At 42.4% G+C, this 15,160-nt stretch overlaps 1 protein-coding gene across 5 annotated transcripts in view; it reads left to right on the forward strand.

Moving 5' to 3' along the window:
* The window catches only part of ambra1a (autophagy and beclin 1 regulator 1a), a 105,055-nt gene that overhangs the window by 1,344 nt on the left and 88,551 nt on the right, over positions 1 to 15,160 (forward strand). For 3 of the 5 annotated variants that reach the window (XM_088611288.1, XM_088611289.1, XM_088611285.1), the window contains exons 2-7: positions 5,344 to 5,556; positions 6,145 to 6,203; positions 7,045 to 7,228; positions 8,255 to 8,427; positions 9,566 to 9,632; positions 9,831 to 11,380. In XM_088611288.1, coding sequence (XP_088467414.1) covers positions 5,422 to 5,556; positions 6,145 to 6,203; positions 7,045 to 7,228; positions 8,255 to 8,427; positions 9,566 to 9,632; positions 9,831 to 11,380 — 2,168 coding nt within the window. In that variant the 5' untranslated portion in view covers positions 5,344 to 5,421. The remainder of the gene's footprint in view (positions 1 to 5,343; positions 5,557 to 6,144; positions 6,204 to 7,044; positions 7,229 to 8,254; positions 8,428 to 9,565; positions 9,633 to 9,830; positions 11,381 to 15,160) is intronic. The other 2 variants (XM_088611287.1, XM_088611286.1) reach the window with 1 other exon arrangement.

Raw genomic sequence — 15,160 nt, forward strand, 5'->3', positions numbered from 1 at the left:
TTTCTTGTTGACGTTGGAAGTTTTTTTTTAAATAAAAATGTAAAAATAAACGCCTCCCTTTAAATCGCGAAATCTTTTCTGATTTGTGTTGAGCTCAAATGACATTTTTATGAAGGGTGTATAATTTCCGATTCTGGCTAGAATTAGATAAGTGTTGTGAGAGCTAAGCTGGTGCGGTGCTCACGAGTTAACTGTGGAATGGAGACACAACTGAACAATTGTATTGGAATTTAAAGACTCCGTATTCACAATTGATTTCTTTGTACCATGTTGTGCAACTGTCTCTGATAGTTTTCCAGTTTAATTTTGATGTAATAAATACGCAGCTCGTGGGTGAAGTGAATTGGTATATCACTATCACTCCTTTCAACTGTCCTCTCGTATAGCAAACCATAGGAACACCCAGCATAACACGTCCCTGCTTTTATTTCTTTTTAAAATTGTGCTAAACATATCGGGAATCACGAATTTGTTTTGTTTTAGATCACGATCTGATGCCGTTGTTTGTGCTTTGCGCAGTTGTAGTGCATGCAAGTTTTCGTTTTTTGAGCGTTGCTCTCAAAGCTGTTCTAAAACGTTCTGCGTTTCTTGACTCGTTTTTTAAAAAAAAAACTCCGTCCTCATTTTTGTTTGGTGTCATGACGTGTTGCCAAAGTTTGTCGGCACATTTGAAGGCTACATTTGTGCCGAGATTGAGATTGTGTGGAAGGCACTATAGTGTGGTAGGCCCCATCGTTACATATACGTGGCAAAAAAGTAACGAATTGCACGCCATGGGCGATGTGCTAAGTTTGACAGGTGTGCATAAAATCGGTCCTTTTGCATTCATATCAGAAGTAATTTAAAATAGTTTGCATAATTATTTGCCAGTACATAGAAATACAAAATATTAAATCATGTGCAGTGCGGTTCAGCTTATTGCTAAATGTACTATGAAATCATGGAATACATGTTATCACCTAATATACTATATATTTTGTGAGGAAGAAACTCAATGCGAACCCAATGTCAAATTTATAGGGTGAGCATAAATGTGCTTTTTTTTTTGCTACACCAAATCATTCTTCTAGCCATTGATGGGGTCAGTATTGTGCTTATATGGAAGAGTGTGTTCGGACCATTACTTAGAAAATAAACTAGTTAGTTGTACTGTGTGCTGGTATTAAGGGTTAGTTTTGCTCGTACTTGGGTTTGTGGTTATCGCTTTTGTTATAGCTGATTCAAAGCTGAGCTGTGTATAAATCACTAGATCATTAGCTGTTTATTTCTTGTATTGGTGGAGGAAAGGATTAGGGTGGCACTTTTGTGTGCTTCGTAGTGGGTTTAAAAAATAAAAAGATATAACAGCCAAAGGATTGAAGAAGGTGTCTGGGCTATCAATGTGTTGTAAATCCAATTAGGGGGCTGTGTGTCTTTTCCTTTTAGCCCAGAGCTGTTCATAAAGCCATGCAATGTGCTGGATTATTGCGTGAGATGCTGGCAGACCACTTCAGGATTACTCTCTGCCAAACAGACAAGTTTCCAAGAACAACCTCGCTTGCCCTCTGCGGGCTTCAGCAAACTCTGTGATAGTGGCATGTACACAGGCAAATTGCCCGTATTTTATCTTAACATGCCTTTTTGCTTATGGTTTCACTGCCAGTGCAGAGGAATATTACCCAGAATCTCAGTCATCAGTACATCTGAAAAACTGTATTGTGTCACAACAACAGTCCAGTCTCATCTGGATCACAGGCATTGAGTCAGCCATTTTTATCTTCTTTTTTTCAAAATCATAACCAATCTGTTCAACATAGTCCACATGTTCACATGTCACATTGGTGTCTTTGTAATCATCTTTGATGATCAGCGTATTCCCTTTTAAGTTCTGCTGTATGATAAGCACATGCTTTATCTGCATGTAGCCACAAGTACAGAGACAACATCTCTGTCAGACATCAGCGTCGGAGAACTGTCAATTCCATTTTGCTTCATTCCATCTACTGTGGTAGTGGCAAAAATTAAATGGACACTGTACAAATGTTTTTGTTATTCAGCTTTAAATGAAAGACATCCGTGGTGGTCTGGGACAAGAAGAAGGCTGTTCTGCAGACCCATCTGTCTTTGTGCATATAATGTTGAGAGTTTTACATGTCTCCACCAAAGTAACGAGTCTTCCGTTTTCTATCTGACCACTCTGCGCTGTCTTTTTACACATCCGCCTAACCTGCTTTGCATCAGACCAGGTTCTAAAATTGTGACTATCAGCCTGTCCAGCAGTGCAGTTGTTTGGAAATGTAGTGTCACAATTTGTAAATACCTGCCTCTGCAGCAGTGCAGTTGTTTTGTTTGTAGACCCGTTTCTGAATTTTGTCAATAGCAGCCTGTCCACCCATGCACTTGTTGGTAAGTGTAGTTCTGCAGTTTGTCAATATCAGCCTATCTAGCAGTGCTGTTGTTTGTAGACCTGGTTCTACAATTTATAAATACAACAGTGCTAGGCTGTCCTGCATTACAGAGCTTTAAGCAAATCATTTAATCAATTAGGTGTAAATTCAGCAAACATTTTAATTTTTCCAACATCAAGTTAAGAGAGTTGATGCAGTCTTGCTTAATTTTCTACGGAACTGTGCCTTTCAACTACAGTTAATTGCAGTTTTGTTTATTCATTTGGAAACTCTTCAGTTGGAATTGTTGTTATTGAAACACTTGAGAGGGGACAATGGCAGAAGTGGCGAACATGTTAAATATTTTTTTATTTCAGTCAGTGACTACTGTAAAGTAATGAAATGTTAAATGCTTTGAGGTTGAGTTCATGGAAGTAACATTTCACAATAGGGATGTATTTTTTAAACATGTTGATTCTTGGAATTATTGAAAATGTTAATTGCCTGTCCCTATTTAAAAGCCACCATTTTTATTTGCTTTTCTGGGATTTGTGTAGAAAATGCAGAAAATGGCACTGCCAGATAAACCTTCCTCTGGTGTGTTTTGTGCACGAAAGATAAGTTGCATTCCAAATCATTTCTCATTCATTGCATTGATCATAAATATTTTTCTGTTTACACTGTGTCGTCTTATTAAAGGCATGCTTTATGCGAATCAGTGTGGTGGGTAAATGTAACTTGGTGAATGTAGAATCTAGGTAAGAAACAAAAGTAGAAACTACAAGTTGTACATTTTCCTAAATGTGCAAATGCACCTGACAGCAGTTAGAGGTTCAGCCATTTTTAGTTAATTTTTCAAATTCTTAATTGCTCCTTTTTAGGTGATAATTAGTCTTAGCTGTCATTGTACTGCAAGTTCACCTACGTGAATTTTCCAAATGCTTCTTATTAAAATGTTATTTATTGCCATGAATTGAGGCTTAGATGTCTTGGGCAGTATAAAGCACCTTTTCCTCAGTAAAGTCAGAATGGAGATGCTCAGACACAGGGTCAATTCATACTTTAATAATGATTTTAGTTTGCAGCAGTGATCATAGAAAATACAGTTACACATTTCTGTTCAGTTTCATTTAAATATAATTGTACTAACAAGTAACAACTTCACATTTATAGCCGTACTCTCTTTTTAAACCTAGGAAGAAATCTGATTTAAATCTAAAACTGATGTATAGGATCGCTTGCATTTATGAGAAAAAAGTGGGTAAACAGTTATTTTCAGAAACAATTTGACTGGCCATTGCATCTAAGAAACCGACGCTCTTCAGATCTCGAGTCTGAAAGAGTATGTCTGAAGACCTTCCCAGTAGTGGGGAAAAAGGCTCTCAACTGACGCAGATGATGGCAGCATTGCAAGGTGTTTGGAGTGTGGATGGGCAAGCTGTGGAAGGGGCAGCTTGGTTGATGTTGCTAGAAACCCAGAGTATTGTCTTTCTGAGAGATGAGCTGGCTAAAGTAGCTTTCTGAATGAGGCATATTGACTGTGCGAAGCTGAGACCTGAGGGATGCCAAGCTGTGAACTTGAGCTAATCTGAGCGCTTCGTTTTGGAGTTGCTCTGTTGTCTCACTAATTTACTAATTTAGTAAGACTTAATGAATTCCTTCTCTCTGTTTTTATTTTGTCTTGGATTTTGCAGCCAAATGCTTGATATCCTGCCATGTTCCCTCCTGACAGTGCAACTGCAGCCTAGCCCAGTGTACACAGCTCAAGGCCTACTGAAATCATCTGCAGATGGCTTTTCTTCTGTGTATTTTGTATTTTACCAGATGCGTGCTGAAATTAAATAATACGTTTATGCTTTGTGGAATTGGCTGTTGCATTGTGTTTTTTTTTATTTAAATTTGGAATCGCTAATTATTTTTATTATATACCCGCCCAGTTTGGAATTGCCAATTATTTTATGACTTATGGCTGCAACTTTCATACGGCAGGAGGAGAACGTGGACCAGCACACGTGCCCCTGTGACACATCTGTTTGTCAGAGAAATTTTTAACAAGCATCAGCGCCACAGTGCCAGGAATGATCTGCTTAGCAAAGTGGTCTCATCCAGGGTGACTTCCAGAATAGTTAATGAAACAAAAACTGAATACAAAAAATGATTTTAAAAAAGTTTAAAACAAAGCAGACGGTGAGGCAGATATGTTGGAAGAGCAGAGAGAAAATAATTTGAGGTCAGTCCCACACAGAATCGACTCTTGAGCCTACTTCAAGCATGAGGGCCTTCTTCGGCATGCTGGCACAGTGTCAGCAAGCTGAGAGGAGAAAGGCGTACAGTTATCTGTTCCAAATCGGGAAGGAATCGGAAAATAACTGGTTCTTCAAGGCTTTTTTTTTTAAAGAAAAGGTTTGCAATAGTGGGAGAGCAAGCGCAGGCAGAGCAGATAAGGTGATGAGGTTTCTTGTTGGAGGCTGTTCAGCCACATGCAGAGGAGATCCTACTGGCCTGATCCCCACCCTGACCTTGCAGAGCTACACCCAATGTTCACCACTTCTTGTGTCACAGTTACACTGCGTTAGTGACGTGGCCCAGCCTTGAACCACGATCTTTTGGTCCTTAGCAGCTGTCTGAGCAGAAGCCTTTACTGTTTTAAACACTGAGCTGAGCTTCTTTAACCCTGAAGTACCCTCTGCTTTTCACATATTTATGTCGTGAAGGCAGTTCAGCTCAAGAAAGACGCAATGCATGTGTAATGTAAGTTATTAAAATGTTAATCCAGCTCATGAGTAGTAGTTCCAACTCATTTGATGTTCACAAGGGAGTGCTGCAAACTGCACCTGCACTACAATGGCTTTCACTAGTCTTCAGGAAGTGCCTCGTAAATTCAGCAATGTTAGCAGTTGTTGCATCCATCTGCTCTGTTCTCCTTCATAATCCGCTCTTTGGTGTTCTCTCACTGTCTGTGCTCCCGGACGGGCTCAGACTCTGCATGGCCTGCGCGTAGCTGCCCTGATCTGAGCCCGTGTCCTGAGGCTGGGGCAGTGGCCCTCGGCTTGCGATGAAGGTCACTCACCAGAAGAACTCGGTGCGGATCCTGTCCGGCCGGGAGCGTGGCGCCCAGGGCTTCGGCTCGCAGCGCCTGCTGCAGCAGCTGGTGGAGGAGAAGGCGCGCTGCATGAAATGGCAGAGCCAGGTGAGGATGCAGTCTCGGCTGTGGGATGATGCCCGGGTCTCTTTGGCATGAGGAATAGGACCGTGATATAGGAGCTGCCACAGCAGACAGTGGCAAAGCTGGTGCTCTGAACGCTGTAGGTCTGGTCGTCTTAGGGATCTGTTTTATAGGTACATCATTTCAGTCCTTGTAAATAACCTACTGAAGAGAATTTACTCATATATGAACAAGTAAAGGTTTATTCCATGCTGAAACGAGAAGAACGGAAATACAACATTTCTGCTGTGAAGAAGGCTGCACTGCTGAAACATTGTGTTTCTTTTCTTCTCTTTTCTGCATGGAATAAACCTTTACTTGTTCCTTTGCAGCCTATGCATGCTGACATGACTACCCACTTGATTTACTTATATATGTTGTGATTACCTTTCTGTCTTATTTTTAAATATTACCTTCAAACACATTACACATTTTATTTGAGTGTTTTTACAGTAGGGTGGAAAGATCAATGAATATTTGATACCCATGCTAGGTTTGCATGTTGATTGTGTCCCATGATGTCATTGCTAGGAGTGCCTTGTCCTTTAACGTGTCTTTATTTTTTCTTTCCAGAAAGTGGAGCTGCCGGACAGCCCTCGTTCAACGTTCCTGCTTGCTTTCAGTCCTGACAGGTAGTAACTGGCAGCTGATTACTGGCACTCCCCATCTTACATAACACTCGACTTTGAACACAGATTCAACTGAACATAAATCTACCACTACTTAATTAAAAAAAAATCAGATTTTCACAATTTTTTATAGGTTCGTCTGCATATATGGGTATTATTTATGGCCACATACAGCTTCCTTGGAGAACTTCTGCTATTTAATCCATTCGTTTTTATTCTCATTACTATAGTGTTGTTTAACCCATACATTTTTTTCATTTATTTTGTTGCAGAATGCATAATATTTATTATATTACAACTTGTGTTCAAGTGAGCTAACCAGTGTATAGGTATGGAACCTCTTACCATCAAAGTGTAAAACGGTAAATGTGCTTGCATGAAAATTTGGCTCCCGTTTCTGTTTTCAGAACTTTTCCGTGAGTCAAGAACTGTGTAATTTATTATACACACTCTCAATGGAAAAGCCCGTTACAGATTATCACAGATTCCAAAGGTGGTGGATCAGTCTGTGAGGATGAATGACACTCACTTATACCTTAAGACCTCACTTACTCCTCTTAAAATCACATCTCCAAAGAACTGTCTGCCGTTCATTGTTTTTGTAGATTGTATTGTTTCTTATTTGTTTTTTTTTTCATTCTGTTCACTAGAAAAATATAGGTATAGGTGTGCATGTATATAATTGTAGTTGTACCTGCTTTGGAGTGTTTCTTAAACTTGCTGGGTTTCTGGTTGCACTGACTGCAAATGAGTGCACAGCTCATTGAAGGAAATGAATGTGTGCGTTCTGCTAATTCCAGCTGCCTCAGCTTTCCTTTCTTTTCCTCCCACCTCTCTGCTTTAGGACGTTAATGGCTTCCACCCATGTGAATCACAACATTTACATCACGGAGGTGAAGACGGGCAAGTGTATCCACTCGCTGGTGGGCCACCGGCGTACCCCCTGGTGCGTGACCTTTCACCCCACCATCTCAGGGCTTGTGGCATCAGGCTGTCTGGACGGAGAAGTCCGCATCTGGGACCTGCATGTGAGTATGAGTCTGCGGTGTCTATATGGTACTGTGGCCTGAATTTGTATGGACGTATAACATTGAACAGCCTACCTGCAGCTGTAGTTACCACAGGTGATTTCTATATTTAATTCATCAGGAAGAAGGGATCTTGTTTCATTTTTCATGGAAATACATGTAGAGCATGCCCTCTCGGTAAATGTAAATGTTTTTGTTTCGTGCAGTGTGAACTTTATATGCGTTGTCCAGATTGGAGCTGTTTTTTTCTGATTCTTTTAATTTAAGAAACTTAGAAGAGCTAAGAAACAAATACAAAGAAAACAAACAGCAAGACAACGAACAAAAAGCACAAACAAAATACTCATGTCTTTGTGTAGTTTTCTTGTTGAGATAAGAATAAAATATCTGTGTAATCACAAAATGATTGGATGTAGAAACCAAAAAGGGATTAGTACAAAGGTTTGTTTTCAAAACATCTTTTACACTTTTCTTTACTGGTGTCCTGTCCTCTGCTTTGGGAAACCATTCTTGTTTGTTTTTATTATTTCTGAATGAACTATTTTGCAAGTCGATGTGAAATGTGACTCATTTCAGATCTAATGAACTGTAGGGCCTTGTGCAAATTTAGAAGAACAATCCATTAAATGTTATTTCAACTGGTAACTTCTGCTGCAGTAAACTACAGTAAGCCTGTGTTCTTCAGTACGTGGTGCTGGCTTCTATAAGAACGTGCAGCTTGTAAAGACAGAGTGGGACCGCAGTGCATTGGTAAAGTAGGTGTTTTAATGTGTTCCCATCCCTGTAATGACAGCGGCATCACACAAAGAAATTTCGGAGCAGCATATCCATCGCAAAACAAGAAATAAGAAATAGGCACAAGCAAAATCAGCTGTTCTACTGACTGAAAATCAGCTCAGTTCTACTGATAAATTCTTCCAGGGTACCTCAATGTGGAGATATTGAATACCCTTGCTCTGCTCCTTTCCTTCACTTTTCGGCCGATGTTTCAACCCTGCCATGTCTTTCCGTTTTCTGCCCTCCCAGGGTGGCAGTGAGAACTGGTTCACAGAGAGCAACGCAGCTATAGCTTCCCTGGCCTTCCACCCCACTGCCCAGCTCCTGCTCATCGCCACCAATAACGAGATCCACTTCTGGGACTGGAGCCGGAGGGAGCCCTTCGCTGTGGTGAAGACCGCCAGCGAGATGGAGCGAGTCAGGTGAGCGGGGCACAGATCTTTAAGGGAGTGCGATGCGTACAACAGATGGAAACATTATTCCCTTTCTAAAAGTTCGTTGGTCCAGCATCAGCTTTATTACTACTTTTGTTCTCTTCTCAATTTGGAAGAGCCCAAATGGATTTTTACTTTGTTGCTTTTACCTCACAAATGAACAAGATGGCAGAATGTGTGCAGAGAGATATCTGTCAAAAAGAGAAGTCCGCAGATAGAGAAAGGCTTTATCTTGGTAGTATGGACTGTCTATACCTGGGTGTGATAGAATTCTTTTCAGGTGGGTTCCTGAAGTTTATTTGTGCTTGTGATTACCTGATATTTTCCTTATTAAAGTGTTCCTTATGAACCTCAGAAGGTTTCAGATTTATTACCCCCTCGCCACACAACCTCTCATGCAGCTATACTGAGTGCACTCTGTTCAATTGCTTCTTGTTCATTCAATTTCTAAAGCAATTACCTTTTCCTTGATCATGGTTTCTAAGCATCAGGTCAGTCCTGTGGTTGAAACAAGTGCAAGAAATACAAGAATTTCTTTCATTGTCATGAAGATTTTTTCTTCTTTTCATCATGCTAAACCTTTCTTACATCAGATTAAAAGTTCTGGTTCATATGTGGGAGGTGAGGATTGTAGATAGGTAGATTTACTAATAAGAGTAAAGTACTGCATGTCTGATGTTTTGTAAGAAACAGAGAAAAAAGCTAAGAAAATCTGATAGAGTTGACTAATTTACATTCTTTGATATAGTTGATATAGTTAGTGTAAGACCAAAACTAATTTAAAGTGGGAAGATGCTTTTCTGTACCTTATACTTGTTTTCTTATCTTTTTATATTTTTAGGAAACTCTTCAAAGTGGGTGCATTACAAGGGTGTAAGACCTGATTAAGAATTCAATGTATGGATCTTGAAGCACAGCATGTAGTGCCTTAGCAATAACATTATTTGTTCTGCATTTGCTCTGATCCAACACCCTGCAAAAAAGTCAGATTTTTGAGATCTCATTTTCTAGACTTGTACTGAGGTCACAAGAAGCAAAAAAAGTAAATACAGAGCAAAACGAAATTCAAAGAACACCAAGTTAAACCCTTTACAAAATGTAATAAAAAGTACTGTTTACATTTCAGACTGGTGAGGTTTGATCCATTGGGCCACAACCTTTTGACTGCCATTGTTAACCCTTCAAACCAGCAGGTGAGTATTTCTTTTTTTACACAGGAAGGATCCTAAGATATTATAACAAAACTTGACAAAATCTTGCTCATGTATGTTTGTTGTGCTCCTTAGCCAAGATTGAGACATGTTCAACTTGTTCTTCCAGTGCACATGCTTGCTGTGTCGTAAAATCTTGGTAGTTTTCCGTTCAGACTCATTCTCTGGTTTCTTCGTTAGAATGATGACGACTCGGAGATCCCCATGGACAGCGTGGAGATGCCACACTTCAGACAGCGCTCCCTTCTGCAGTCCCAGCCTGTGCGTCGCACCCCGCTTCTCCACAACTTCCTGCACATGCTCTCCTCGCGCAGTTCAGGCACGCAAGCCGGGGAGCAGCCCCCCACCGAGGAGAGCGCCGTGCCCCCCAGCCTGCCTTCCGGGCGGTACACCTCCCTGAGGGACCGGCCGGCCTACCAGGGCTGCGTCCAGCACCTGGGGATGGTGTGCTTCTGCAGCCGCTGCTCGGTGGCGCGCAACCCCCCGTCCTCCCCTCTGCCGGGCGAGGACGCCGCCGGCTCCCAGGCAGCCGGCTCGGAGGCGGCCCCCCACGCTTCCACCTTCACCTCCGCCCGCACCGAGCCCCGGCTCCCCAGCGAGCAGAGGAGCAGCGAGCGGCCCTCCGCCTTCAGCAGCGTGCACAGCAGCACGGCGGGGAACACGCTGAGGAACCTGTGGCCGGGCCCCGGGCGCAGGGGCCTGCTCGGCCTCATGGCCAATCAACCCTTAGGGCACCAGCAAATGACTCGGGACCCCTCTTGGCGTCTGGCGGGAACTTTTTGGAACACCCAGAGTGAAACGGGGGATCCTGGGAGCAGCGGCGGTGGGGGGATGCCCCCACCTCGGACTAGCGCTTCCTCCGTCAGCCTGCTGTCGGTGCTCAGGCAGCAGGAGGGCGGCTCTCCGTCCCCCGTCTACACGTCCGCCACCGAGGGCCGGGGCTTCCACGTGCCGGCGGATGGCGGAGGCGGCGGCAGCGGCGGCAGCGGCAGCGGCAGCACTACCGCCGCCGCCGCCAACAACAACAACGGCTGCACCGTCAGCACGAGCAGCGGCCACCACCCCCTGGACGAGGCGAGCCAGAGCAGCCCGGCCTCCATCCGTAACGTCCTCCAGTGTAACCTGAGCCGCTACTTCATGGAGTACGACCGCATGCAGGACATGGAGCAGGCCATGAGCGGTGAGGGCACCCAGCCGCAGCCCACCGAGGAGCTGCTCAACAACAACATCGACTCCGACCGGCCCGGGCCCTCCCATTACCAGCCCCCCCACAGCAGCGAGAACAGCTCCAACCTCTTCCGTGGCCACCTCAACCGGTGTAGGGCTTGCCATAACCTGCTGACCTTCAACCATGACACCCAGCGCTGGGAAAGGACAGGCCAGACTTCCTCCACCACGAGCGAGGAGGGCACTTCCTGGCAAGCTCCTAACCCAGCTTTTGAAGGCACGGGCGGTGGGACGCGGGAGCCCCAGCCGCCGGAGAGGAGAGTGGGGGCCCCGGGGGCTGTGGAGCCCGGCAGCGGGACATCCAGCAGCGAGAGCGGTTTCCACAGGCCAAGCCCTGCCACCCCGCAAGGGGAGCAGACAGTGGGCCTGGTCTATAACCAGGAGACCGGGCAGTGGGAGAGAGTTTATGGGCAGGGAGCTGCAAGCCGGCCAGGGAATGTACCACAAGAGGCCTTAAACCAAGAAATGCCTGAAGAGAATTCAGATGAAGATTCTCTCCGAAGGTAGGGAATAATCCTATTTTTCCCCCTTAATAATTAGAATTCATCTTCTCAGTAGGAGTGAAGAGACCACACACACCTCTCCGGTTTGCAAAAAAACCCAGCTTTCATTAAATGTTATAGCTACAGGCAATTTTAGCCACATAAAAATAAATTAAGCTCATAAAGTATAGTGCTTTTTTGATATTACCTAGGCGAATTGGACATCTGATATCTCTTGCATACCATGGTAATAGCATTTTGTCAAGTAGCGTTTTTTAAATATGTGGTGCTAGAAAATGCCCGTGTTTTATCTGAAGTATAAAATGTATTTTACATTTAAGTCAACAGAGCGCACTATACCAGTAAGTACCTGTTGCGTAGGTCTGCACCAGGGTATAGTTTGTAGAAATGTTTTAAATAAAATGTGCAGATTAAGGATTACAATTTTTGTAATGCTTTTATTTAAAATAACGGCATTTTAAATAGAGCGAGAAATGGCTTTTCGTAAAAGAGCAAATATCTTCATTTGCTCATTAGGATTCAGTCATGGCAGATTCTCATTTGGATTGTGCTAACTGCCTGTTTAAATGAAGATCTCGCGTCTTCAAAGTGATTTAGCTGTGGCCTTCTGTGACCTGTTAATGCACTTTATGTTAACGGATGTGGTGATTTTAAAGACACTGGTGCATAAAATCTCCCAGGGGAAGCGATTGTGTGCAAGTGAGATTCATTATGAAATCAAACTTCAGTATTAAAATGATAAATATTGCAAAGGATCTTGTAAATTTGAATTGTTGCAAAAAGTATGTCTCTTGCAAAAGCGTACTGTCCGCCATGAGATGTTAAAGCAATCGTAGCCATTAAAAAAAAAACATTTCTTGTCCATATATGTATGAAAAATGTGTACAAATGAGAGCTGGTTAAAAACGAGAGGGCACCATTTGGCTCCTTTTTCTCATTTTGCTAAATTTAACTAATCAATTTATAGCATAAAATTCCATTAGTTCTATCAGTTGTCTGTCTTTTGTCCACAAGAGTTCTAAAGTAGTTGTTTTCATCTGAATTCAGATTGCTCTTTGCTATATTCACCGGACACCAATGAGTTTTTCCATCCGTTTTCTTCAAGGTTTGATTACGCCAGCTCTGCTTGTCCTTATCCTCCACAACAAGACGCCTTTATTTTTCAGGAGTTTTTATTCTCCTGTTTGGTTTATCTCCCAGCTGCAGACGGTTCATATCTTACAGTGTTGAAACGTGTCCGGCTATCTGGTTCTCTGAACTGTATTAAGGAACTGCTGAGTAAAGTGTGGGAGGCAGAGGGAGCATGATGCTTTTGTGCTCCATTTTGCAGAAGAGATTCAATCAATTACCAGATGTGTAGCACAGTCGAACACTGAAAAAAGATACTGTGGGATCAAGAATTATTGGCACCCTTGATAAAGATGAACAAAAAAAGCCATATAAAATAAAAAGCACAGATAATGACCTATATTTTAGCCCCCCCCCAAAGTGTGAGGCTTTTATTCTAATATAGTTATTTCAAAACAAATGTTTTTGGGATACTATTTTTTCTCAGAAACATAGCTGTTAAAATGATTAAACAGGATCCCCTGTTTCCAGTACTTGGTACGGCCTCCTCTGGCTCGGACAACAGCACAAAGCCTTTTTCTATATTGTTTTCCAGATCCTTGATGTCCTTAGATGTGCGCTTAAGGTCTGCCCTCTTCAGTTCAGACCTCAAGCTTTCAATCAGGTGTTCAGTGTTGAAACTGAGATGGCCATTGCAAAACGTGAATTTTGTTTTTTTCAGTTAGCCAGGTGTGTTTAGGATCATTGCCATGCTGGAAAGTCCACCAGTGACCAATTTGCAAGTTTCTGGATGAGGCTGCCAGGTTTTCAGGCAGAACATCCTGATACTTAGTAGAGCTCATAATGGCATTGATTTTAACAAGGGCTCGGGGCCAGTGGCAGCAAAACAGACCCATAAGATCAATGATCTGCCACCATATTTCACAGAGGTTATGAGGTTCTTTTCTTTGTATGCATCCCTTTTCTGATGAGCTGACGGGGTGAGTGGTCTCATCTGACCAGAGCACCCCGTTCCAATCAAAGTCCCACTGGCGTTAGGCAAACTTCAGCCACTTCAGTTTCTTTGTTGTCAGTAAGGGCTTCCTTTTGGCAACCCTTCTAAATAGCCTGTTGGCATGGATGTCCCATCTGTTGATTTGGAGACTTGGGTGACCCCAACACTGTGACCCATGCTTTCTTTTTGCCTTCCTCACCGAGTGTGGGGACAAGGTGCACTTGCATTCTCTTAGGTAACCACTGGTTTAGTGGTTTTAAACCTGTTGATTATTGCCCCAGTAGAGATGAGTGGTGTATTTAACATTTTATGTGCTTCTTGATATGCATTACCCGATTTGAGAAGTCCAACAACCATTCCTCTCTTTTGTTTTGTGAGTTTTTGTGCCTTTCCCCATGGTGATGGATGCCCAAAGGTTTTCTCACGTATCTTAACTCTATTTTTATATCCTGTAAAAAAGGAAGTCCGAAAAATGTTCCTAAATACGGAATTGTATTTAAATGGGCAGATTTTCACTGCAGATTTCATTTTGATTTTCTTTAAAAAAACTTCTGACAGCTATGTTTTTGAGAAAAAATAGTAATACTCATTGAAAATCATTTGTTTTGAAATAATTGTATTAGAATAAAAGCCGGTTTCCCTTCTTTTGGGTCATACACTATAGCTCTTTTTCTATGCTGTTTATTTTATATGGCTATATTTGCTGATCTTTATAAGGGGTGCCAATTGCTGAGGCCACTGTAGGTGCAGAAGTCTACTCCCATGTTAATATGACTGTCTGATCAACATTGCATAGATTCATGCCATTCAAAGCTGGTGGTGGACGCAAGATAGTTTTGCTTTGTGACATTCGATTGGGCTATGGACTTTTTTTTAAGCAATTCACTAACTATTTTATGCGACAGAAGGCACATAGCAGGCTCATAAAAGTGCCTTCCATCTGTTGTTTTTCATAGGTATTCAGGAACATTTCGTGAACCCAGGGAGGTACATACCAGTAGGGTTTGTGTTCACTCACATTTACAGGAAAGCAAATAAGATCCTTGCAAAGAAAATCCCTCTCAGAGCACCAGAAACCATACCAAAGTAAATAACTGTTTCTGCAGCAGGGCTTAGCTGTACTTGAGTTAACAAATCTTGTGGTTTGTACTGCAAATGCAGCTTTGTTTTTACACCATAAGGCACATTGTAGAAAGGTTTGCCCTGTGAACACCTTTCTAGGTGGTATTTGCATTTAGTTAGGACAAGTAGGTGCCATCTTACGTTCCCCTGAAATAATTTCCATGTCAATATAGCAGTTGTTGTAATTATTTCACCACAGTGCTTCTGTTAACTTCTCGCTCATTGATTTGGGAATCCAGGCTGTCCAAATTGTTATCTTTGCTTTCTGCATGTTGCGTATCATGTCATGTTCGCTTTAAAGGCATTAGCAGCACTGTCACTATGGATATTGTTTGTATCAGAGTTTATTTCCCTTCCAATGTCTGATTTCCAATGTTATGTAAAGCAGGTTACCTCTTCAAAGAAGATTGGTCTTTTTTTTTTCTTTTAATCCTGCACTGATGAGAGAGAGAGCTAAATTTCCTGTGATTTACTGGCAGGTTTCAAATTGGGCAAGAATTAAGCATGCAAGGTGAAGGAGGATGCCTTTTGTCATCCTTGAGGGTATAAAGCATCTCAGTACGTTTGGAGACAAACATCGTGAGTTTCTGCACAGC

Source organism: Lepisosteus platostomus, chromosome 18 (assembly GCF_059453375.1).
Source record: "Lepisosteus platostomus isolate fLepPlt1 chromosome 18, fLepPlt1.hap1, whole genome shotgun sequence".
In the NCBI taxonomy this organism is placed as follows: domain Eukaryota; kingdom Metazoa; phylum Chordata; class Actinopteri; order Semionotiformes; family Lepisosteidae; genus Lepisosteus; species Lepisosteus platostomus.